The 27087-nt window shown below is 46.8% G+C and overlaps 1 protein-coding gene across 2 annotated transcripts in view; it reads right to left on the bottom strand.

Annotated features, from left to right (window-relative positions):
- Positions 1 to 27087, bottom strand: part of DIS3L2 (DIS3 like 3'-5' exoribonuclease 2) — a 312241-nt gene that overhangs the window by 270127 nt on the left and 15027 nt on the right. For both annotated transcript variants that reach the window (XM_054983630.1, XM_054983631.1), the window contains 2 exons: positions 8721 to 8879; positions 6218 to 6357 (listed from right to left, as the gene is read on the bottom strand). In XM_054983630.1, the coding sequence (XP_054839605.1) occupies positions 6218 to 6357; positions 8721 to 8879 (299 nt within the window). The remainder of the gene's footprint in view (positions 1 to 6217; positions 6358 to 8720; positions 8880 to 27087) is intronic.

Here is a 27087-nt window from a genome sequence, read left to right as displayed (position 1 = left end):
CCGAGAACCACTCTGAACCCCAAGAAAAAGATTCCTCCTGGGCTTTCCACACCACTCAAACCCAGTCAGACCATAATATAAAAGCTAATCACATGACTTCCCTAGCTCCACATAAGCACAGAACTTTGTGTTGTTCCCCACCCGCAAAGCCCCCCTGCCGCAGTCCTGGCTAGGGCTCACAGAAAGAACTGATCCAGAAGCTGTAGCAAAGTTGGGGAAGATTAATGGACATGTTTTCCTGCTCTGCCCTCCACCCGAAAATATTAATTCTCTCCTCCCTTGAATGGCCTGGGTGGAGGTCATACAGCTGACCAATCAATGTTTTGATGCTCGCAACCTGAGGGACCCTATTTGGGTGGAAAGGTGGCATAGAAATATTTTAAATAAAGTAAATCTCTAGAATAGGAAGCTTGGACATGCATATGGTATTCCTGTTCAAAATCCAGACCCTGATGTTTCATAAACCATTAGGAACATACAGTATTCAAACGCGATGACCACCATGGCTTTATTGAATTGAATTGTTGAGTCAAGGCTTGGAGATGTACTTACACCTTTGTAAGATTAACAAATGGCCGCAGGTAAGAATGCAGGAGATGGAGATACTCTCCGTCCTTAGCTCGAGTTATTTTTTAGCATCCACCTAACCAGGGCTTTTTTTCTGGGAAAAGAAGTGGTGGATCTCAGGACCACACAATGATGACACTTTGGGTCAGCTGGAACAAGGGGGAAGTTTTTTAATGTTTAAATCGCCCTCGGCGAAAAAGGTCACATGGTCGGTGGCCCCGCCCCCTGATCTCCAGACAGAGGGGAGTTTAGATTGCCCAGCCTCTGTCTGGAGATCAGGGGGTGGGGCCACCGACCATGTGACCTTTTTCAAGAGGTGCCGGAACTCTGTCCCACCGCGTTCCCGCTGAAAAAAAGCCCTGCACCTAACCACCTTTAATCTACATTATCACATCAGGATGGAGCTCATGGAGTTATCCCTTTACATTCTTACCTCAACAGCTACAGAGTGATCTTAGTCACCTAGCTGCATTGTACTTTTACATCCTGTAACACCCCACCCACCTTTGGCCAGGGCCATATTAACCCATGGCCGGGCCTCAAGGCTTTCAAGGTATTTCGGGCTCCCTCTGGCACTTCAATCTTTCACCCCACTACAGCTGAAACCCTGTCCCTGGTACGGTAGGTACTAGACCGCAATACATAACCCTATATCCATTTTGAGGGTCTCCTGAAGATTCGCAATTTTTAAAATGTTTTTATTGTGCAAGTAGAACTCTTCAGGAAAGCACATTTTGGGGGTATAATTGTTCAATACTGCAGTATTTTAAGTGAATAAATTTTTATTATTTATTAAAATATATAATTTATGGATAATTTTTAATACAAGAGACTTTGTTTCACTTCAATAAAGAAGCAGTTAATTATCTTATTGATAGAGATTTTATAAGAGAATCAATTAAGTGTAATTCATGTGGAGGTGTGCCTCAGCAAAAAGAATTGACGAGCCCCTAGTCCCTGCAGGGCCCCTGGGCTTCGGCCTAGTCAGCCTTATGAATAATACGGGCCTGCCTTTGGCTAGGATATAAAAGCCCAGGGATCTCCATTCCTACTTATGTCTAAAGAAGGGAACTCTGACTCTCAAAAGCTTGCTGGTCTCCAAGGTGCCACTGGACTCAAACCCTGCTGTTCTGCTGCAGACCAACACGGCTACCCACTTAAACTAGCAATCTTCATAGCTGACCAGAGGTCTGACCTCAAGTTTCCGCAGTGCAAAAAAATTGGTGTTAAGCAACTTATGCCAAGCCCAGTAAGGAGCTTTTAAAGCAACTGAGGATCAGAGGTGGTTTGCCGTTGCCTTCCTCTGTAGAGCAACCACAGCCTTCTTCAACGGTCTTCTGTCCAAGTACTGACCAGGGCTCACACCCTGCTTGGCTTCTAAGATCAGACGAGATTGGGCTGCACCATAAAATTATAGGAAAAGAGAGTGGTTTCTTATTCCTTTTTTTAAAAAAAACCCAAACATTTTGTGGAAAAATTGAAATCTATGTAATACTTGCTTACCTGATAAACCAAAACCTATTTTGCTGCTTTAACAGAATAAAACGCATCATGCACAGTTTCGTTTGCATATACAATTGTATTAACTGGTATAGTTTTTCAGTTCTCCCCCAAATTTCCCAACCTTTTCAACAGAAAAAAATGAAAACAAAGTCCTCTGATTTTTTTTCATGCTATAAATTTTTAGTGAATAAAACCTTGTCTTAAAAAGCATTTCACTCGTTCCATGAAAAAAAATTTGCTTCAAATGTTTTTCTTCAAGGCTCCCTGAAATTTTCATTGGAAAAAAAATAGTCCTTGGACTTTCATGTTATACATTTTGAATGAGTAAAATCTTGCCTTTAAAAGCATTTTTACTCCTTCCAAAGAAAAAACTATGGGGGGAGGATTCCCCCAAATTTCCAAACTTTTCCATTGGAAAAACCTTCAAGGGAAAGGGTGGGGGGAGATTTTTTTTCTATACATTTCCAGAGTATTTTTCTGGGCATTCACATTACTAACCTAGCCACAGTTACACATGCCTTGATCTGCAGGGTTTGAGTCCAGTGACCCCTTAGAGGCCAACAAGATTTTCAGAGCGTAAGCCTTCATCTCTAAGATGCCCCTGGACTCAAATCCTGCTGTACTACTGCAGACCAACACGGCTACCCACCTAAAAACATGTCTTGATATCTTTCAAACTGGACGACTTAAATGTATTCAGTGTGAGTTCAGAGTGCAGGACTCTAATCTGGAGAACCGGGTTTGATTCCCCATTCCTCCTCCACTTGAAGCCAGCTGGGTGACCTTGGGCAGTGGCAGGACTCTAATCTGGAGAACCGGGTTTGATTCCCCATTCCTCCTCCACTTGAAGCCAACTGGGTGAACTTGGGTCAGTCACAGCTCTCTCAGCTCCACCCACCTCACAGGGTGATTGTTGTGGGCATAATAATGACATACTTTGTAAACTGCTCTGAGTAGGTGTTAAGTTGGCCTGACCAGCAGTATATAAATCGAATAATGCTGTTGTTGTTGTTTGTTGTTGTGTTGTTGTTGTTGGTGGTGGTGGTGTTTTGTTGGTGTTGTTGGTGGCACTGTGGGGGCATATTTTGAAAAGTTCTTGGAAACTCCAATTGGTCCAGAATGGGGCTACCCAACTGCTGACAGAGCAACCTGCTTTGAGCTCACCACTCCTGCTCTGATCCAACTTTACTGGCTTCCCGGGAGTTCCTGGCCCACTTCCCTCTAAAGCTGATCCTGACCATTAAACAGTTTGGAAACGTGGTACCTCAAGATCAACCTTTTTCAACATGAACCTATCATACTCCGGGATCACCCCGATAGGTCCATGCTCCACCAGTATCAGAAGTCTCACAGGTGGTCAACTGTGACAGGACCTTCTTGGTGGCAGCACCAAGACTCCCTAGCCTAAAATGTTGGTTTCGCCCCAGCCCTTAGTTTTTAGTGCTACGACATCAGGGGAGACCTTCCTCTTTGAACAAACTTTTAGCCAGAGCTGGAAAGAGTAATTTTACTTTGCTTTTTGCTTATTTTGGCTTTTGTTCAAGCCTGATTTTGATTGACTATATACCTCTGGTTTATTATTGCTATTCTTTTCCTAACTGCTATGATTTTTATTGTCTTTTCGTATCTGATCATATGACTTGTAACTTTTTATCAAAAGCCACTCTGGGAACGCTACTGAAAAGGAAGATACACCTAAAAATAAAAATTTCAGTCAACACTCAGACTTTCAAGACTTCTTAAATCCCTTCATTAAGAGAATCTTTGTCTTTAACGTTGGAAACCGACACACTTAACATTCATGGGACTCTCCCTGAAGTTTTATTCCTGTTTAAATTCACTGTAGTACGCTTCTGTGGCATTCTGGAAGAGCTCTCAACGTAGGTGACCATACATGAAAAATATGCTGATTTATGGAGGAAAGTGGCCAATTCCGAGAGGCTTTCTTCACACAAGGGATCATTATTAGCATAAGGACACATTACTCATCTTTCAGGCTACACTTTTTATAGAAAAGATGCTTTGTCTTGTTGGACCATTAATAAAGGTTACTTAGCAGGCACATTCCAATTTGAGAGATGAGGACTTTGTATTGTAACCTGGCAAGACACCCTACTGAAATATATAAGATTCCTCATGCTTAGGCGGAAAATGGAGCAATTTGAGCTTTGAACCATCTATGGAGGGACTGGGAACCACTTCAGTTGAAGGAAAACACACGGATTTCGGTGCTATTTACCTAAGCACTTGATCCCCTCCTTGAGAAAGAGCAGGGCACAAAGCATTAGGCATGTCTCCTGCACAAGCCCTGCTGAACTGCACAACAGGATTGTGTAGTCTTGCACAGCCCTCTTTCCATCCAACAAGTCTACCAGGAACGTGAGTCCACGGTTCGTCTTGAACTGGGAACCTGAATGATGCCAGGCAGGAACGCAGCCTCTACATCACCACCCAGTTTGGGCAAAAAGAGGAAACTGCACAGACATCAACTACAACAGTGTCCAGAGCCTCTTTTCACCAAAAGGCCGAGACCGGGCAGCTGATGCTCCCTGAAGCTCCCGTGTCAAGTGTGTTCGGAGACCCGCTCTTGCTGGCTACAGGCGACTTTCACTTTGTCCCCCTTCCCCGACTGTGCAACAGTCAAATCTGGTAGGACCTTATGGAACAGAAGTTCCCGAAAGACTGTCAACAACCAGAGGCAATTAACGACCTTGGAAAAAGAGAACGTTTCAGCAATCCCGTTCTCCGCATCTGAAAAGCATGCAGACTGCAGACCTTGTGCAAAGCCAGCCAACACCATCGAATGTCTGCCTATTATATTTTCACTTCCCCCCCTCCACCCCTTGCTTCAAGGATCCTGATACAGCCATCTGACTATGGCCAGCGTGGGAGGAAATAGCCCAAGGTTGCACGCGTGGCCAGCAAGGTTTCCAAAGCAACTCGGTATAAAAGGCCCACTCTGCGCGTTATCACCAAAAGGTCAGCAATTCAAAATGGAGCAGGGCTGGCCTCGAAACGCAGACATAAGCAATGCTAAATACCCTTCTTCCTCCGGCGCTTTTCCTCTGGAAAAAAAGGAAAGGAGCTCCCCAAGTTTCTCTTCGAAAGCAGATGGGCCCTATTATCTGTGCCTATGAAAATCCTATTTACAATGCTGTGCATTTCACGCTGTGATATCATATCTGGAACCAGCCTCTCTCCCCATCTGCATAGAACAACTGTTCTCACATGTGCATCAGGGGCCGGGGCTCTGGCTGCCGAATCTCATGATGTCATCCCCTCAACACCCGCATTACTTTACCATCGCTCACAAACAATAGCTGCTATATTTATCGGCTTTTTAAAAAATGTGTAGGAAGAGATACCCCTTGAAGGAGGGGGAAAGGCTTCATAGGAAGGTCATTGTCACACCTGCCGTAGAGGAACGCAACTTGTAAAGGTCTCCTTGCGGAATTTGAGCCGCAGTTTCCTGACCTTCCAAAAACCCATGACTACAGAGCTGGAAAGGATCCATTAGGACCCTGAAGCCAAATCCCCAAGGCTAGATAATCTATACCACGAGCAGCCCTGACAGATGCCTCTTCTGGAAAACCTCAGAGGAAGGCTATCCCACAGCCTTCCTTTGTCACCATCTCTGAAGTTCTCTTACTAGTTACAGCAAGAATGAAGGTCCACGTTTCCCATCGAAACAGATGCCCAGAAGTTGTACCTTGCATTTTTTCACCAAAAAGTAGCAATCTCAACTGAATTAAGCGCTGCCTCTCTGATGCCCCCCCGCCCCCAACACATCTCTCTTAAGCTGGACAACTTATGAAGATTGCATTATGTACACATTTTCACGCCACGTGATTTGAGTCAGTGAAGCCTTGTCTTAAAAAGCATTTCACCCATTCCACAAAACAAAACGATTTATTTAATTTTTTTCCAAGCACTCCCTTAAATATTCCGATTTTTCTATTGTAATGTTTAAAAAGGAATGCTTCAAAACGGGAGGGGGCAGTAACTTTCCCTGCAAAAAAAATTCCAGTTTTTTTCTCCACACTTTCACACCCCTGATCACGGCATCCCCCAAATACACACCCATTTCAACCACAAACGCACCTGCTGCTTCAGCAGGAAAAAAAACAACATTCTCAGCGTCAAGTACCTGGATTAGCTGCTTCCTCTTCAGGCCTGCTGAGACCTCCTCCTTCGACATGTAAGCTTCGAACACTTTCTTCCTGCCCCGAGCTGGCTTATTCCGATTCTTTTTGTCACCCGGGGTTGAACACGCAGAATGGTGACCCCCTGGAAAAAAAAATCACAAAAGGCTGTCCCACATGCAATAGATCTGCTTTAACATTTTTCAAGAGCCAAATTCAAACACGACACCAATGAAGGAAGCTCAGTTTGCAAATCAGACACTGTAACTCGAAATGCCTTCGCATGCCACAGTTTCTGCTAATTTCTAATGCAGTGGCCACGGCTACGGAGCAGTCACGGCATTCCCCTCCAGGCACACTCAGAGGTGCAAAGCTACCTCTCGGGAAGGAGTCCGAGAGGCAGTTACACATGAAGTTGTCTTAGACTGAATCAGACCAGCGGCCCATCAAGATCAGTCTTGTCTAGTACTCAGACTGGCAGCAGATCTCCAGGGTCTGAGGCAGAGGCCTTTCACATCACCTTATACCTGGCCCCTTTTAACTGGAGATGCCAGGAATTGAACCTGGCACCTTCTGCGTGCCCAGCAGAGGCTCTTCCACTGAGCCATAGACTCTCTTAAATTTTTGGCCTGAGCACCACAATATACCGCACCTTCTTCTGAATGACAAAGAATGAATGATGAGTGAAGCAGATGAGTGAAGCTGCTATGACGGGGAATAGGGAGAGAGGCGGTTCTGCAGATATGAGAGGCCAAGGGCACAAAGGGCTTTGTGTGTGATGGCCAGAATCTTGAGGCCTGTAACTGATGGGTAGCCAGTTGAGGGACTGCAGAACAGAAGTAATATGCATGCTCTGCCTAGCTTTAGATAATAAAAGAGCTGCAGCATTTTGCACCAAGTTGAGTCTCCAAGTTGACTTTGAGGGAAGATTTGCAGACGGTGTTACAATAGTCCAATCTTGATGTTACAATATCGTCAATCCAGTTAGCCCAATGGGCCGTGACAAGGTGGGGGGGGGGGAAACTTCCAGGCTAGACTGAGTCTGTAGAAGGCATTATTTGCCGCTATGTTAACTTGCTTCTCTAGCTCAGCTCTTGCAAACTTAGGATATTTGCCAGTGAAGTGCAGTGAACCTGTACAATGACTTTAAAAATATGACTTTTCCCCATTCCCAATACACATACACACTCACAAAACGCTAAGATGCTGGGTCTCCTCTCAGAGAAAAGCCTGAGATGCTGGAAAGCCACTGTCAACTAATTTTTTATTGATTTAGATATTTTAGCCAGCTTTTCTGCACAATGGGTATGTGACTGGCCCAAGGTCAATGAGAGCCAAGCTGTGAAGGGAGTCGCAATGTTAGCCGGGAAGCTGAGTTTTAAAAGAGATTGGATGGCTTTGTCAATTTTCCCTCTCTACAGAGCCAGGGAAGATGCTCCTGGGAGGGTTTGTTAATTTCCTCTTTGCCTCCAGAAGGCTCTGTCAGTTTCACCTCCCCTTCTAGGAGGCCAAGAGGAAATTAACAAACCCTCTGAGGAGCATCTTTGCTGGCTCTGCAGAGAGGGGAAATTGACAAAGCCTTCTGATCTCTTTTAAAACAGCTTCCCAGCTAACACGGTGACTCCCTTCACGTGCTCCTCCTCGTGTAATTCCATCTCTTGTCGCTTGGCTCTCAGTGAGCTTCCATGGCAGAGTAAGGATTCAAACCTGGGTTTCCCAGATCCTAATTCAACAATCTTAGCACTACATCATGTAGACAGACGGCTGGTACCATTCATTTCCTCAAATAACCATTTTGTCTATTTATAAGTCCCAATGAGAAAGGCTGTCTATAAATAAGATAAATTAATCATTCGGGGGGGGGGGGGCTCCCCTCAGACATACTCCTCACTCAGGCAAGAACTACTCTTAGTTCCACCGAAGCATGGAGGTCCACCGAACCATTACCAAGCAGAACACCGAGGCCTAGCTGCCATCTCCTCTTAAAAGGAAAAATTTACTATTCTTTTGCTATCGTTCCATAATTGCCCAAAGCGACACAAAGGTACTAAGCTTCAGGCTGAATTCTAACACTGCGTCCAGCTAAATGTGAAGACTTTCTCCAACGGAATGCTCCACGCTTAGCTCCCTTTACTCATCACTGCTCGTAACGACTGACGAACCCCTTCTCCACAGATCTGTCTAATCCCTTTTGAAAGCTCTCGTCTGGTTTGTGAGCCTTCCCAATACACGGGCCACATATTTCTTCTCTAGCCGCAAGAGCTAGAAACTTTCTGATCGGGAAGAAAGAGAAGAAGAGTGCAGGTTCTCACTGACCACCATTCTACCAACTTCTTACAGGTGCATGGAGCTCCGAACCCAAGCCACTCGAAGGACGGCTCTCAAAACCAGAGTCAGAAAGGGACTCAGTACTTTATTGAAATTCAAATCAACTCAACTACCCATCCTGCTGGTTTTTCATCAGAGCCTGAAAACATCCTTCATCCTTCAGCTGCAGCCACTTCTCACCTCTGGGAGTTCCCAGCTGTCTGAAGGCCATCCTGCATTCAGGAACGTTCATTGTATCCACCAGGGATTCAGAGAGTTGGCACCTCCGGTCCACATTAGGAGTGACTCTAGCCGATTCCGAGTTGTTTCGAGGCCTCACTAAGCCCCGCCTCTCTCCTCCTAGAAGGATTAAAACACAAGGTTGTCATACTGGTGAAGAAGAGAGACTCGTGCTTACTATAATCCTGCCCCTGCCCATCCATCAATGGACCTTCTTCGTGTAACAATTATACTCAATTTTTACCTTTTCACCTACAGACCTCATGATTAAATTTAGGGAGAAATGTTGCTATCCTCTCTCAAGATTTACCTTTTCCCCCGCCTTCACACACACACACTTTTGCATGGCAAATGGAGGAGGGAAACCCTTCAGCGTGGCTTTTCCTTCTGACTTGCGTCCAGATCTAGCAGTCAAACGGTATTTTATTCTATTCCTTAAGAAGTCTCAAAAAGGCATTTACTGAGATTCTACCATTTACAGAGCTTCAAATCAGTTAATCGTGCACCCTCCAATCAGATGTAATGGCCTATGATCACAAGATCCTGGATGACACTGGCGTACCCTCACAGAGATCCCACTGGTTTCAATGGGGCTTGTGCAGGAGAATTTCCCAGTGGACTGTGCCCGTAAGACACTGCCCTGGAGGCAACAGAATAAATGCAGCACAGTCTCCTAAGCTCAAGCCAATGTCGTTCTACAGATTGTAATGTGTGGCCATGCATCAACCCTCCCCCCCCCCCCGCCGCCCCTTGACTTGTGAGCAAAGTTCCAGAAGGACGCATCCTATACTAGTAAGAAGCTCAAAGCTAAATTTATATCTGCAAAAGGCTACAAATGTCATAGGCTCCCTTATTACTTTAGCCTAGTGTTGTGGATTCTCTGGCTTTCCACACTGCCAAGACAAGATGTCTGCTATGGAATCCTGCCCATTGCAGAGGAATCTGGGGCACACAAAGGGTACTGGCCAGGCCTACTGCACTTGCCACTGCCCTGCACGAACTGCACACGTGCCTTAGATCAGGGTTCCCTGATATGATGCCCGGGGGCACTGTGATGACCACAAGTACTTTTCAGAAAGCGGGCAGGGCCACTGTAAGGCAGGTCTTCTTATTGGCTGTCCTCATTCAATAAAAGTTTTCCAAGGCAGCTGCACCAGCTGCAGCATCAGAAGAACTAGCAAGCACCCGGGCTTTCCTTAGTGTGCAGTTTCATTCCACCCTCAGGCTCTGCTTAGTTTCTTTTTCATCCCCAATTCATTTTTCATTCTCTGGCTTTCCTTCCATTCTTTTCATGCCCCTTCCGTAATTCTTTTGCAAAGTGAGGAGGCAGATATTGTGTTTGGCTCCGCCTCTCACAGCAGCCATTTTGGAATGGCATTCACCCACCCTTTCTCAAAAGTCCAAAGGGGCCCGCAGGCAGAAAAAGGTTGGGGGCACCTGCCTTAGACCATACAACAGAGTGACAACCTAGCGTAGTGGTTTCGGTGTTAGACAGGAACTGGGAGATTCTAGTTCAATTCGGTTCAATCCCACCACATTGCTGTGCAGTTCATCAAGTGACATTAGGCCCGTCACTCCTTCTTAGCCTCGGGTGTTGTGAAAGTGCACAGGACAGAGAGAACTTTTTCTCCCTCTCCCAAAATACCAGAACTTAAGGACATCTGATGAAGCTAATGGTCTGAACATTCGGGACGAACAAAACGAAATACTTCTTTACACCAGTGATTAAAATGTGGAATTCAATGCCAGAGAATGTAATGATGGCCACGGGCACAGACAACTTTAAAAGTTGATTAGATAGATTCATGCAGTAGAGGTCTATCAGTGGCTACAAGCCATGGTGACTAAAGACATTCAGAGAGAGTAAAACCTCAGAATATCATCGTCAGGACGCATTGGCGGAATGTCCACTGGGTGAGCCAGGATGCAAGACCTGATGGACCCCTGATCTCACAGACCCCTGATCTCATGTTCTTCTGCTCAATCCTTTCTATCACAATCAAGACCTGCATCTTCCCCAGCTGCTCCTCTTTAAACACAAGTTTATTTTGTACCTGCATGTCCAGGCAAGCTTATCATATAAAGTTATGTATCATCTATAAACCCACAAGATATAGCCAAGTTTGGTGCTGCTGACAATAAAAGCAAATACATCGAGTCTTTAATATTTTTCTCATGTTATTCTTCCCACCTTCAAGGAAAAGAGTTCCCAGGCATACTGCATCTCTAATTAGAGACCTCAATGAATCTTTTTGACTTCTTCAGACTCTCTCTTTGGGGAACCCTTAAATCAAGCCCTTAACCCATTTGGCTTTACTCCATGTTCAGGGTGGGGGGGGAGACACAATCTGTCAATTGTGTCGACCGAGTCAGGCTTGGTTTTCTTTTAGTGACACTCAGAGAGCTAGAGACCATTTATTTTTAAACTGTGGAAGGCCAGCCAAACTGAGAAGTCTCCAGTGAGAAGGTGCTCTGGAGTTAGCCTCCCAACTCTGCTAGAAAAGCTGTGTGATACGAGGACACGAGCAACAAATCTAAATACAAGCTTGAGGTTACTCCAAAAGCTGACAATACAGATTCCATGCCTCTTAACATTAGGCTAAATCAAGATATATGGAACTGCTTTACAAAGAATCAGACCAACGGCCCATCTAGTCCGACTTGGCCTTATCTGGCAACCATTCACTCTCCCGGGCACAAGCTGAGCTGCTTCCAGCCCTGCCAATGAAGATCATGTACATGACGACGCCACTGATTCAATGTGGGATGGCCTACACATGCTCCATCCCAGCGCTCTGGCTGTTCCACCTAACTGCCAGTTCAAAAGGGAAGGCACCCCAAACTCTAGAAGGCCAGCACCACATCCGTAGAATATCATTCACACAGCTCCAACACCACCGTGCTCACAAGAGACCACAAGCCAAGCCAAGCCTGGAAAGAGGAAACAGCGGTCCGGTGCCCACTCGCTGTCTCAAAACTAAATCGCAGGGTGTTTTTGCTTGCCAATGAACTTTTCAGCTTTGCTATTTAGATTATGGTTATTTATGTCTTTAACCCAGTTCTCCCAGGGTGAGGGGAGCTATTCAAAAGCGTCATTAAAGGGCTGTATAGTTCCCAGGTGACACCCTACCAAGTGAAGCAATGCATTCTGACTGTCGGCTCTCAGCACGCAATTGTCCTTTTAGATTTCTGAAACGATTTGGCACAGAGGAGTCCAGCATAAAAGTGGACAAAGTCACCCATTGTTCGGTAACTCTCCCCACCAAAAACGCTTCCATCTAGCACCTAATGAGGTTAGCCCATGAGTAGGCAGGCGTCAGACCCTTCTGATGTCTTCCACTTGTAATCGAAGGCAGTGTCATGGTTCCCAGTATTAGGTCATGTTCCACTTATGGACAAAGGAAGCTTAAGTTTAAAGGAAGAAGAAAAGCTTCCCCGTCGCTAGCAAGAAAGCTGAGAGGAAAAAGAAGCGACCCTGAAACACTGACGAAAACAGATGAGAGCAATTTGCTATCAGATCATGAGCCGCTTTCGACACATCCACAGAAGACAACAAGGCTCTCACACTGTCCCCCTGCATTTCCTGCAGCCGGAGAAAGCAAGAGGGCGAGAGACCTCTTAGCAAATCTGTTGGTGTGAACCTGAGTCTGCACCTAACCATGTGCAAAGTGAAGGGAGAGTCCCATCTTTTAAAGCAAAAAACATGCATCTGGCCGGTGCAGAATCTTCCCTTTGATTAGGATTACCTTCCACAATCTGACCCCCACAGCAATTTTCTCCCCACATCCAGGTTCTAATACTGGAAGTTAGAAATGTCTCTATCTGTCTCTGTCTCTCAGCCTCACCTACCTCAAAGGGTTTGTTACGAGGATAAAATGGGAGAGGCAGTATGATCGGAACCAGTTTGGTGTAGTGGTTAAGAGCGGCAGGACTCTAATCTGGAGAGCCAGGTTTGGTTCCCCACTCCTCCGCTTGAAGCCAGCTGGGTGACCTTCAGTCAGTCACAGCTCTCTCAGAGCTCTCTCAGCCCCACCCACATCACAGGGGGATTGTTGTGGGGATAATAGGTAAAGGTAAAGGTAGTCCCCTGTGCAAACACTGAGTCATTACTGACCCATGGGGGGACATCACATCACGACGTTTTCTTGGCAGACTTGTTATGGGGTGGTTTGCCATTGCCTTCTTCAGTCATCTACGCTTTACCCCCAGGAAACTGGGTACTCATTTTACCAACCTCGGAAGGATGGAAGGCTGAGTCAACCTTGAGCCGGCTACCTGAATCCAGCTTCCGCCAGGATCGAACTCAGGTAGTGAGCAGAGCTTGGGCTGCAGTACTGCAGCTTACCACTCTGCGCCACAGGGCTCCTTTGTGGGGATAATAACAATAATATTGTGGGGATAATAACAACACATTTTGTAAACTGCTCTGAGTGTGGCATTAAGTTGCCCTGAAGAGCAGTATATAAATGGAATGCTGTTGTTGTTATTGTTGTTTACACTACCATGACTTTCTCGGAGAAAAGGAAGAGTAAAAATGCACCAGAGAAGCAGATTCTTTGTGGGGGGAGGGAGGCTGCATCTAACCAACCTAACTCCCAGAAGCTGCCACGTCCTGCAGAGATGAAGACACTGTTGCGTTTCAAGAGCTTCTGCAGTCAGCATCTGTACTCCAAGGCACAAAGCAGGCCAAAATGGTTGAGGTGGTACACACAGACTTAAGATACCAGAAAAGCCAGAGCAGAAGCACGGAGTCAGGCACACTGGCAGTTGCTTTTCCTCCCAGCAATGGGAGGATCCCCTACTCAGTCCTGCACCTATCACATACAGCACAGGAAGCATTATGTGAATCACTGACACTTGTACAGACTCTTGCAAAACAATTTTGTGGTCCGTGTGTGCAAACGCTTATGATTCACGAAGTTATTACAGGTGCATGTGATCCTAAGGGTGGGAGCTACATGGGGAAAGCAGTGTCCACAGGTCATACGTGAAATGACCCTACGTTAATCGATGAAGGCGTGTCTCCTTCCCATCTGGCTAATGATTGCTCCTCCAGTGCAACTGAAACAACCATCTATCGATCGATCTAGCACTTTTTTCTCAATCTTCCTTCGAGCAGCTCACAGCTCCTCCCTTTTGCCCAAGATTACCCCCATGAGCCCTCCTGTACAATGCTCTAACCACTACATCCACTAACGAATATTGATGCAGTGGTCCCTTGGCTAAAAAGGAATTCACCCAGGCCATACCAGCCATTTTCAGTAACATTTCTATGGCAATGGCAACAGATTTGTGAGCTCTAGAGAATGTAGCAATAAACATACAGAGAAAGAGCTACTCCGACATACAAAACTTTACCCATAATACAGCTGGGATTTCTGAGCCCTGAGGAAAGGAGGACCATTATTCACATACACACACACACACACACACACAATCCCTACCAACCTTTGTGCCAGCACAAAACAAATATGATATTTCTAAATTGTATCCATATTTAATTGCATAGCGTAGAACAATCAGACAATTTTAGACTCTGGATTTAATGATATTGTGCCCCCTCCCACTTTAGACGATAAAATATCTTTTAATGCGAGGCTATAGTCTACTTTTGGGGGACCCTGGACATCTACCCAAAAGCCCAAACCTGCCAGCTCCATGGACGGAATAGCCAAACTTTATTCAAGTGGACTTTGCAAGGTACATACAAAGCCTCCCTTCTTCACAACATGGTTTCGTATAAACTAACATGGACTGTTTCCACAATCTATTTAATACAATACTCAAAAATGGAACATTAAATTTTCCCTTTTTAGCAGGCAGCTTGGATCTTCTTGGAGGTCTAGCTCTCAACCCAGAGCTAGTGGCCTAGTTGGATGGTGGGGATTATGCCGCCAGGATCAGCCCCACAGGCCAAGCGTAGAGGCTTGGCCTATGCCACTATAAGCCTTCTTTCAGAGTTGCAGACACAACACCCACCCACCTTTGAAGGCAATCTCTCTCACTCGGCAGCGGAAGAGGTGGCATATCTGTGCTTGGACTGTGCCACTTGAGACTGCAGGTGGGGGCTCACAGAATGGATTGCTCCGCCACAAACAAGTAACCTATGCTCCCACATAGGTAACTGGCACACATCAAGAATAAAGGTTCCTGGCTACCCTTCCTCTTGATGTGCTAATTGTCCACGGGCAAGGGGAGGTGGGATTTTGGAGAGCGCTCCATAAGGTCAGTCCCCCACCAGCATTCTGACGTGGCACAATCCAGAGGCAGATTTGGCTTCTACTTCATCTTGTGAGATTTCCATAGCAGCAGCACATCAATGCCCTGAGCATGTCTGTCCGGGGTGGAGCGCCCCAAGCACCCCGGACTTGCCACAAACCCCTTACCTGAAGGCCGACGGACGCCCAATGGCAGGCACAGAAAGCCCAAGGGAGGTGGCTCGGCTCCAGCCAGCAGGAAGGGAAGGGAAAGAGGTGCCAGAGGGAGAAACCAGCCAGGTGTGCACTGCCCTCCCATGCCCCAAAGGGCAAGAAGCAAGCAGGCCTGCCGGAAAAGCCGATGACAGGGCAGGGGGGCTGGAAGCTTCTGCACAAGCCCAAGGGGGAGCCAGCGGCAACAGCCACCTGGAAGGGCCGACTGAAGCCCAGGAGACCAGCGCGGCTCCTCGTGAGCAGGGGCAGAGGAGGCTGCACCGCCAGGCCTGGAAGGGGCCTGCCAGCCCCACCCTGCAGGGAAGAAAGAGAGAGGAAGGGAGAGGGAAAGACCTGAGGGAAGAGGGAACACCTAAAGAAGGCCCCAGGTGGGCTACATCTAACCCAGCCCTGCAAGAAAGAACAGGAGAGCCAGGAGAAACTGGGATGAGAGAGGGAACACCTGAGGGCAGACCCAGCTGGAAGGGATCAGGGATAGGAAAGAGCCTGGGAGGAAGGGAGGGGCAGGCCGTTGGGAGAAGCCCTATAAAGGCCGGCTCAGCAGAGGGTTCGTGGTGGGTTGTGTAGGAGTGGAGTGAAGCCAGAGACTTTGAGGGTGCGAGGAGGAAGGTTGGTGAAGAAGGAGAAGGAGAGAAGGGTGAGCGGCGGTTGGGTCAGGTTGAGTCAGCCAGCGAGGGGACTGAAGGGGTGTCAGGGTGATGTATGCCACCCCTCCTTCCGCAGAGCTGGGTCCTGCAGTATCCCTGACGCTCCCCTGGGGGCAGGGCCTGGCACTTCAGTGCCTCACGCCATAGCGTCCAAGGCAAAACCTGACAATGTTTTCACAGTAATGGAACAGAGTCCAAGGAATGCCAGGAGCCAGAATTCTAAGAAGGCGCTAGAAGGTTGAGCATCTTCAACTGCCCACTTTACTTTGTTTTCATGGCCAAAGGGCTTGCTGGGTTATCCCAGACAGCATCCTACTATGTAAAATGCTGACCATGTTCCTGACAACTCACTTCCTACCCTGGTGCACCTCTAGAGGTGCTGCCGTGTAGGGAAGCCCAGATAAGGCAGCCTGCCCCTCCAGAAAGCATGCCACAGCGGGAAGCCCAGGCTAGGCTCAGGAGTGGAGCAAGTGCCAATGTCTGCCCAGCGCCTTCACCCAGCTGGGAGCAGGAGCGGAGCAGGTGGCGATACCCCCCCCCACCTTTGCCCAGTTGGGATCAGGAGCAGAGCAGGTGGCAATGCCCCCCCTGCCTTTGCCCAGTTGGGATTAGGAGCAGAGCAGGTGGCAATGCCCCCCCTGCCTTTGCCCAGTTGGGATCAGGAGCAGAGCAGGTGGCAAAGCCCACTTCTACCTTCACCCAGCTGGATCAGGCACAAAGCAGGAGGCATTGCCCCCCCCTCACCCAGCGGGGATCAGGAGCAGAGCAGGTGGAAATGCTCGCCAGCCCTCCCCTTTCTAGAGCCCATTGCATTTTTCCCCACAATGGACTTTGTTGCTAGTTTGTCATACAAAGACACAGCTAAACAGAATGGACCAGGCACTTTCCACCCACTTCTTGGGGCCAGCCCCCTCGTTGTAAACATGGGGTAACAGCTGGTCCAGATACAAACATGGGGGGAGGCCACAACTGGCCTTGCAGCAGCGCTCACCAGAACAGAGAACCAGTGGCCCCAGGAGGGCACGCAGCGGCCAGGCACCCTTCCACTACACCTAGATTCATCTCAGCAGAGAACTTCCTCTGCACAACTATATTGCATTGAACGTTATATTGTCGTTTGTCCCGAATTATTCCTGTGAGCTGCTTTGAGAGCCAGTCTGAAGGTGAAAAGCCAGATGAAAATATACATAAAAGCAAGCAGCAGACTGCACGGTCAGTCCTGGATCATGAAATGACAGAGAATTGGCCAAACCGAGAAGAGCAAATCTTTCCACTGATGCCATCTGAAAGACCTCAAGATGAGCACAAGCCATTCAGGACAACCTGAGCTCTGCGAAGGAAGGGTAGGATAAAAATAATAGGCAGATCGATAGATGTAAGATCACCATGCCTTGTAGCGTGAAGCCAATTTACCTGGCCTAACAGCACCTGCCGTACAAACGGGTAGACTTCACAAGCAGAATGGGAGCACAACAGAACTTTCTGTACAGATTCTGAGGAATGCCTGAGTGTTCCCAAGCGTCTCTTCTATGCAGACCAGGATCAGGCAAACGGGAAAGCCAGAGAGGGTCACTGTACCAAAGGGCTTCCCACCTGACCCACAACTCACACACACGCACAATTATTATGCGTCTCAGACATTTTACCCGTGCAGACTCAAGACACTGGGCCGAACGGCTCTTACAAAGCCTGATTTAAACATGATGCTAGAAGCTCATCGGTAGCAAAAGCAAAAATTTGTAACCATCTAACGAAACACCACCACTTCAAGTCAATTTCTTACAAAACGTTCAAAGTGTATTCTAGTAACATCAATCGCCATTCAATAAATACAAAAGTATTTTTTTCTCTAGTCCATTCATAATTTCATACAGACTTCCTATAAGGACATATAAAGTGCTAGTGCATAATAAATCCGATATTTTTAATCACGACCAATTCTTCCTTGTATTCTTATTAATACAATTATTATTCAAATACTGTCTACATGGTCATGAATCCAATATAAGGTAAGTGAAAACGTAACTTTCAGTTCTCAGAGCAGTTCCAGCAGGAACATTCTTTGGATGCGTTAGTGTGGCACACGTGTGCACATACACACAGATCTTTAAGATCAGTAAAGCAGTTCAGGCAGAAGCTCTTGGGTTCAACCTGCAAAGTCTCCAGCTGAAGAAAGATCTCATGTAGCAGGCCTCAGAGGGCCCGTGCCGTCAGCTAAGCCTTTAAATCAATGCTCTGGGCCTGGCACATTACAGAGTTTCTAGACCTCCACCCGCTAACCGCTTCAATTGTTTGTGGCATTACATAAGGAGAAAAAGTTGCCAAATGAAAATCCCACAGTGTTTAATTACTATTCTTATATCAGGTAGGGCTGCCAGACTCCCGGTGGGGGCGGGGGATGCCCTGCCCCCACCCTCCCACCCCCGCCCCTACTTACCTGGCCAGCAGGGGGGGCACACCTTCCATGCTCGCCCCCTGCGGTAATGCGCGCCCCGCGCACAGCAGCCGCCAGGATCAGGCCTGTTTTGGCCTGGATAGGGGCCCCTGTGGAGCGCGGGAGCATTCCTGCGCTCCGCAGGGGCCCATAACGGACCCGATCCGCGCCAAAACGGGCCCAATCCGTGCCAAAACAGGCGCAGATCGGGCCTGTTTTGGCGCAGATTGGGTCCGTTGTGGGCCCCCGTGGAGCACAGGAACCCAAAACGAGCCCGATCCGCGCCAAAATGGACCCAATCTGCGCCCGTTTTGGCAGGGATCGGGCCCATTTTGGGCTGCTGCGAAGTGCAGGAGCATTCCTGCACTCCGCAGCAGCCCCCAACGGCGCAATCCAGGGGCTGTGTGATGATGTCACTTCACAGAAGTGACGTCATCAAGCTTGCAGGATGCGCACCCCGCCCCATGTAAGAGCCAGGCCGCAATCTCGCGCTGGGAGATTGAGGGGGCCTGGCAACCCTAATATCAGGTAACAAGGAAGTTGCTGACAGCACGCTGTACAAACTAGGGAAAGGGCGAACACTGGCGATGCGATCCCGACTGTGAATCACATCAACACAGAGAGATTCCGGATGGTCAGAAGTGACTATCTGGCTTTATGAAAACAATACAAGAATTTGGGAGATTAAAAATCCCACTTTAAAAAACTGTCCAAATGCAATTTTTTTAAACAGGCAGCTGTTGGTCATGCACTCTACTCTGTAGAAGGAATGGTTCTACACCGGAAAACGGTGCTGGACGTTGGGAGCAAAAGTCACCAAGCCACGCCAAGCCAAACACAGACACCAACCTCACATTCTCAGTATATCTCCGTATCGATTCATGTGGGGATGGGCTTTATAACAGGGGTCTGACGAATTCATAGAGGACGGATCCATCAACAGTTATTAGCCATGATAGTTCAATAGAACTTCCATGTTTGAAAGCACTGTACCTCAGAATAGCCACAGCAGTAGAGGTAGGGCTGTCCCCTTGGGCCCTTCTTGAGGGCTTCCCAAAAGCATCCTGCTAGCTACTACTGGACTAGACGGGCCCCTAGGTCACATGCAGTCTCCTCATGGGTCAGCCATGCATGAATAGTGCTTGATTTTCCCACTGCTTGAGGACCGGCAGTTGAATATACGAAAACACTAGGAAAACACTGGGTAGAAAGCAGAGGAACTACTGGCAAAACGCTTTCCACCAGTGTTATTCAAGGGCTCAGCCTCCTCCTGTAGAAAAAGGACAGCAGTGGCCTACCTCACAGGGTTGAGTGACTGCCTTTAATGCACTATGCAAAACAAAACAAGGGCATCTTAGAAGAGTAGATAAGCAGAGGACCCACGAGGGAGCTCTGGCTCTCAAACGTCCATCCCCTGGAAATCTAGTTGGTCTTAAAGGTGCTACTGGACCCAAATCTTGCTCTTCTGCTACAGACCAACATGGCTACCCACCTGAAGCCATGGAGGGGGAAATCTCTTCCCGTACAGGCCCTGCTTCCTCCCCTCTTGATCAGCTCCCCCCTTCCAACTCACCAACTCTCCCACCCAACCAGCCCACTGGCTCCACTGCTTCCTCCATCCCTGCAACCATCTTCTTCCTGTCCAACCACCTTCTCCCACCCAAGCCACTACCACCCGCCTACTCTAACTTTCTTCCCATACCAACAATGCTTATCCAAAATGGTGAATGAGTTCTTGCATGCTATGTCACGAGACCGTCCTTTACCTTACACCAGGGTGGATTTGATTTAAATCAAACTGATTTAAATCACGATTTAAATCACTAGTCAGTAAGGCTTGATTTAAATCATAGTTTTCTACATAAAGACTAATTCTTGCTGGTATAACTTTAATATGCAAGTAGATGCCTGCCTTACCGATAGGTAAAGGAACTTCATTAAAGTATTCCCAAACTGGGTCTCTTTTACGGCCTGCTGCCATTATAGGTTTTTTCCTCCAAGGAAAGAATGTGATAAACCTCAGGTCATACACACAAAAGATCCAAAGACTTGTGCAGTATTGTGCTCAAAAAGTTTCACTTTCATTTTGTACTGCTTGCCCCTCCCTCCTCACACTTAGTTTCTTCTTGTGCGGATCTATTCCACTCCAAACAATCAGAAAAATATTGTTTCTATTCACTGAACTTCTTGAAACTTAGCACTGGAGGGGTTGATTCTGTCTTCATAGGTTTGTAGAACAATAGGATTAAGGTCTTTTTCTCAACTCTGTTCATGTTATAACATTTTTGCTGTGAAGAAGAGGCATGTGATCTCTGCTGAGCTGACACAAATTCAGTTTTGAGAACTGCAAAACCAAGCATCTGTGATAATATCTTGTAGGCAGAGAAACTGCCCAATAATCTTACAAAAACCTCTGGAAGAGCATGACATTGTGAATGGATTAATGGAATTTATTTACCAAAAAAAATAAACATATACAGCCTTATTCTACATAATTAAAAACTAATCTTTATTTCATGATGGAATAACCTTTGGATGGTAATATATTTTCCTCAAAAATCATTTTATTTAAAAAAATCCAATTTGAATAAAAAAAAATCCGATTTAAATCAAAAAAATCCGATTTTTTTGATTTTTTTTAAAAAATCATTGATTTTTATCCACCCTGCCTTACACAGTCCATATACAGGCAGTGTTTCAACAGTTGAGCACACTTCTTTTTTCTTTTCAGACTTTCTTGAAAACCTGGGACATTCCCACAGATTTATAGGGGAAAATCCCCTATCCCTTTTTTGATCCACATGGAGGGCTGTTTTCAGGATTAGATATATGACAAAGAGGAACCCGCAGGGACTTGCAGGGGCCATCTCATTTTGACCTCCTCCGTTATTTTCTGTTTCCCTTCCCTGAAAGACCCCATCACCTCTCCCCTCTCCCAGCTTCCTTTGCTCTTTCCCACTCACTAGCCAGCCTACATTTATTTGCCTCCTTCTCCAGGACTGGGTGAGCCCAAGGCTTGCTGCCAGGCCTGGCCCCAATGAGTCTTTCCTCAAAGGCCAAAACAGCCCTGGAAAGGGCCACTCCCTCCACCTTTTACTGTTAGAAACCCAAGCTTGAAGGCTAGTGATACTGTTGTGATTGCCTAGCAACCACCACTGAGCGGGCATTCATTTTTTAAACCTACGGGTGCTCTTTCTGTTATGTTGGGAAGTTTTAATTCCTTTTTTTTTTTAAGATTTCAGACTTTTTCAAGTTTGTAGAAACATCTGTCTCGTCTGTTCATGGCCTCAATCTCTGCATTTAAGTATCCACATATGAAGTCATGTCGAGAATTAAATATATTTATATATGGTACATTTTTTAATTATTTTTTATTTTTATTGTAGAAAAATTAAAAGACAGAGCAAAGAAGTAAAGTTAAACATAACAAAAGCACAACTACAAAGAGCCAACAGTGGCCTACATACAAAGTAAAAAAACAGTAAAAAGTATAATAAGCATATTATTAATCCATTACAGTTTTTCGCCTACACTTCCTCTTTTAGAATCAATCAGCTTGTGGTCTAATTAATATCTTTTTCCTATATCTCATCTTCTTGATATCCCAGATCCTTATTCTTAAAAATCAAAACCACAAATCATTAACTCATTTTTCTTCATCTGTCCCAGACAGTCCACAAAAAGTTTCCAATTTGCCATGAATATAGAGAGCGTTTTGTCTCTGATTAACGCTGTAAATTTGGCCATCTTAGCTAAGTCCATCACCTTTCCAATCCAATTTTCCAATGAAGGTAGATCCTTGCACTTCCGTTTTTGAGTATATAAAAGCCGTACCGCTGTTACCATATATATGGTACAACTTGAAGAATAAAATTGTGTGCCTTTAAAAAAAAAAAAAAGCCTTCCATACCCCAACAGGTGAAGAGCCCCGTGATGCGGAGTGGTAAACTGCAGTACTGCAGCCCAAGCTCTGCTCACAACCTGAGTTCGATCCTGGCAGAAGCCAGGTTCAGGTAGCCGGCTCAAGGTTGACTCAGCCTTCCATCCTTCCGAGGTCGGTAAAATGAGTACCCAGTTTCCTGGGGGTAAAGTGTAGATGACTGGGGAAGGCAATGGCAAACCACCCCATAAAAAATCTGCCAAGAAAACGTCATGATGTGACATCCCCCTATGGGTCAGTAATGACTTGGTGCTTGCACAGGGGACTACCTTTACCTTTATCTACCCCAACAGGTAAGCCTGACACTTGAGGAGCACACCTGGTCATCCCAAGCTTGCTCAAAGAAAGCTGTCACTAATGAGAACTCAGACTAGCCTAGAATCAGACTTGTAGTGCCGCTGCAAGACCCAAAGATAGCGCCGTTCTGGCTGATCTGCGGAGGCTTGGCAACAAAAGCCATTTAGTAGCAGGGGGCTAAAAGTTTATCAAAACAGTTCCCGCACTCCAGTGGAGAGGAATAGCAACATCTGCTTTGTCAGGGAGGAGCCAAGCCACACTGATGGCTTTTCAGGACTCTCTGTGAACTCGTTCCACCCTGCTTCTGACCCCCCGGCCACCTCAGTCCCGGGCTCTCAATGTGGCTCTCTCCTTCCAGCTCCCTCGCTCCCACCTCTCCCCTGGAGACACCAGTTTCCCCTTTCTCTCTTCAGATTCACTGTACTATAAAAAGCCTCCAAGACGCATCACAATGGATACCACCCAAAAAGGAAAAAAAAAACCCTAACAACGTTACAGCAGATACTACTTTGCTTTCTTTGGACCAAGAAGCCCAGAGGAGGCCCTTAAAGATCGCCAGAGAAAGGAAAGCAGCATCAGCAATTCTGTGGTGACACAACTTCCACAAAACTTCCTCTGATCACTCTACACACACATGCTCTACACGCACAACCCAGTGGGTCCTTGCAGCGTACCGATCCTCCCTTCGCACACCCATCACCCACCGTAATGACAAATATTTTGCCGGGGGGGCCTGAAAAACTTCCCGTCTCGAAATTTATGCTTTTCTTAACCAAGCATGGGTATTGTCAGGCCTGCTCTGACAACTGCAAACTCTTGGTGTACACCTTACGGCAGCTTTTGATACCATCTAGTGGCTTATCTCGAAGCCACTGGCTACCTGACCCAGGTAGCTCACACATGGTATAATGATGCCTGCTTAAGAGACAAGAGTGAGAGCTCTCTTTGGTACTCTCCGTATGTGCAGGGGACACGAAGAGCTAAACTACACGAGATGCCCAACACGTGTCAGGTTTCCACAAGTTTACGGGTTTTCCTCCGGGAGCTCGGGGCGGGGCCCAACTACACTTCCCAGGCAAACTTGTGGGAACACGACACGTTGGGCGTCTCATGTAGTTTAGTTCTCGGTGAGATCACCCACTTAAGGACCAGGGCTGCAATCCTGTGCACATTTTATTATTTATTCAGAAGATTTATATGCCACCTTTCTAGAGACCGACTCAATGTGGTTCATTAGGAAGTAAGCCCCACTGAACAAAGCGAGATTCCGGAGTGAACATGCTAAAGACCAGGCAGTAGCAAACGGTCAAATGTTCTAAAGGCAAAGGAAAACGACTAATGGACACGCTACTGGACAAAATTGTGGACAAGAAGCTTCAACCCACGTGACAGAACCACCGTTTCCCCCATTTAACCTCGGGCCTCCCCCTCCCCGCTGTGGTTTTCTTTTTTACGTAGAAAAGCAGCCTGAAGGCAATGTGTTTGACAGATGCTGACGATCCTGTGAGATTACTAAGGCAGGTATGAATAAAAATTTAGATTTCCCTTTAAACAAGTTTGTAAGTCACAAAAAACTTGATTAAATTTTTAGTTTTTAAAAGGTACCCATTTTTATCTACTCTGCCCCTTTCAGAGTGTTAGCAGAGGCCCACACGATGCAAAGAAAAATACCTATTCTACCACGAAGCACGCATGCAGACCTTGGACCCAATCAATCAATCAATCATCTCTCTCACTCTCGGACTAAATCTCAGAAGGTCATTAGTAGGACAAGCAAGAACTGATGGGTGCTTTGGAAAGTATTACCAAAATAATGAACGGAGAAAATCTAGGCATGCAGCCAGAATGATGTAAAAACACTGGCACGACCTCCTTATAACTCAAAGGCCAGTCACTGTAGCTTTCATTATATTCTGAATTTCACAGGGCTCTGATCGTCACAGCTGGCCCAAGGTACTTGGTCACATCAAGCAAGGTAAACCTATTCCCTCCAGGGCCTGTACCACTGCCGGCCAAGTCATGAGGGGATACCAGTCACCTCCCATACCCTTGATGGCTGGGAGCAAGCTAAGCCCCGCAGTATGTTGGCACCCCCCATTTTGTGCTGCCCCAAGCAGTTGCTTGGGGGCTTGGCAAAAGAAATGGCCCTGCCAGTAGTTTACTATAATTTTGAAAATAAATCAGAAGTCTGTACAAGAACATAGTTTTAGGTGAGTAGCCATGTTAGTCTACAGTAGAACAGCAGAACTGGAGTCCAGTGGCACCTTAGAGACCAAAAAGATTTTCAGGATATCCGAAGAAGGGAGTTCTGACTCTCAAAAGCTTACACCTTGAAAATCTTGTTGGTCTCTAAGGTGCCACTGGACTCCAATCCTGCTGTACAAGAGGACGATCCAATCTGCTGGGCCAGAATTTAAAGCCTCCAACCGCCCCAAATTACAGCACTATTGCTCACAGTTCAAGAACACAACTCTTTCCTAGCAGGAAATCCAGACGGAAGTGCGCAAAGATATTTGGAAACCACCGGAGAGGAAGTTTCCTACTTTCTCCGGCAGAGCCACACTATAAATCCAGTCTCCTTTTTTCCCCGTTATTCTGTTATCGAGATTAACATCATCTGCAGAATATTAAATGTGACCAAGGGAGAAAGTTATTTGTGCTTTGAGGATTTCCCACGAGTGCTAATAACTGCAAGCTCCCAGAGCTCAGCTAAACTGCAGGCTCACGTGTGGTTTTTTTCATCTGGTAGACAGCTAACATGTCAAAAGGGCAGAAATTTTTCACACAAGGTGCAGCAGACATCTGGTGTAAAGGGAGAAATGCCTTCAAAATAAATTGCTGTACATGGAAATGTACAAGTAGAGGCTTTCTACAAAATAGCATATCTGGCCCTTGATAGCCTTACCAAATTTTACTCGCGGGAGGGCAAAAGTTTCCTCCCAATTTCATTCCTAATGGGGGGAAAAAATCTTTGATATGATTGCTCAAATCATATATGATTGAGAGCCAGTGTGGTGTAGTGGTCAGAGCATCGGGTTAGGATCTGGGAGACCCAGGTTCTAATCCCCGCCCTGTCATGGAAGCTCGCTGGGTTACAGTCAGTCATACATTCTCAGCCTAATGCATCTCACAGGGCTGTTGTGAGGATAAAACGGAGGAAAAGAGAATGATGTAAAACTGCCTTTGGTCCCCATTGGGGAAAAGGGCAGGGTATAAATGAAGCAAATAAACATAAAGATATTTGAGTGTGTGAAAGCCTAGATGGCCGTAATATGCAGGAGCACGAATTTGTATGCAAAAAGTGCGTAACTCGGAAGCGCTAGATGACACTGCTCTCATTACACAGCCTGGCTACGGAAGAGGAGCACGGCCTCAGAAACATTTCAGGGCTGCAGAAAGCACAAAGAATGGAGCTGCCTTCGAGACCAACGAAGAATGGAGCTGCCCTCGAGACCAACAAAGAATGGAGCTGCCCTCGAGACCAACAAAGAATGGAGCTGCTCTCGAGACCAACAAAGAATGGAGCTGCCCTCGAGACCAACAAAGAATGGAGCTGCCCTCGAGATCAACAAAGAATGGAGCTGCCCTCGAGACCAACAAAGAATGGAGCTGCCCTTGAGACCAACAAAGAATGGAGCTGCCCTCGAGACCAACAAAGAATGGAGCTGCCCTCGAGACCAACAAAGAATGGAGCTGCTCTCGAGACCAACAAAGAATGGAGCTGCCCTCGAGACCAACAAAGAATGGAGCTGCCCTCGAGACCAACAAAGAATGGAGCTGCTCTCGAGACCAACAAAGAATGGAGCTGCCCTCGAGACCAACAAAGAATGGAGCTGCCCTCGAGACCAACAAAGAATGGAGCTGCCCTCGAGACCAACAAAGAATGGAGCTGCTCTTGAGACCAACAAAGAATGAAGCTGCCCTCGAGACCAACAAAGAATGGAGCTGCCCTTGAGACCAACAAAGAATGGAGCTGCTCTCGAGACCAACAAAGAATGGAGCTGCCCTCGAGACCAACAAAGAATGGAGCTGCTCTCGAGACCAACAAAGAATGGAGCTGCCCTCGAGACCAACAAAGAATGGAGCTGCCCTCGAGACCAACAAAGAATGGAGCTGCCCTCGAGACCAACAAAGAATGGAGCTGCTCTCGAGACCAACTGCAAACAGAGCTTTTCAATCTTTGTATCACACCGAACACCAGGGAATCAAAGGGTGAAAAGATTGCAGGAGTAAAGGAGGTAAGGATGCCTACAAAGACCAACGGATTTGCAGGAGGGCTGTGATGCAGTGGAAGAGCATCTGGGCGGCGTACACAAAGTCCCTGGTTCATCTCCAGTTAAAAGGATCAAGCTGTAGGTGATGTGAAAGGCCTCTGCCTCTGGAAAGCCGCTGCCTCAGAAAGGAGACAAGACTGACCTTGAGGGAACCAAGGGTCTGATGCAACAGAAGGCAGCTTCATGCGTACATGTACACTTGTGTACATCGTCTTGCGGCTGGCAGCATCTGTCAGTCTATGGAAGACAGGATACGTTGAAGGTGACTCCCAACCCTTGCAGCAAGGAATCCAAGCTCTCTTGAG

This window comes from Eublepharis macularius, chromosome 6 (genome assembly GCF_028583425.1).
Source record: "Eublepharis macularius isolate TG4126 chromosome 6, MPM_Emac_v1.0, whole genome shotgun sequence".
Taxonomy (NCBI): domain Eukaryota; kingdom Metazoa; phylum Chordata; class Lepidosauria; order Squamata; family Eublepharidae; genus Eublepharis; species Eublepharis macularius.
The sequence above is the reverse complement of the archived record's forward strand: the minus strand, read 5'-3'. Positions and strand labels throughout refer to the sequence as shown.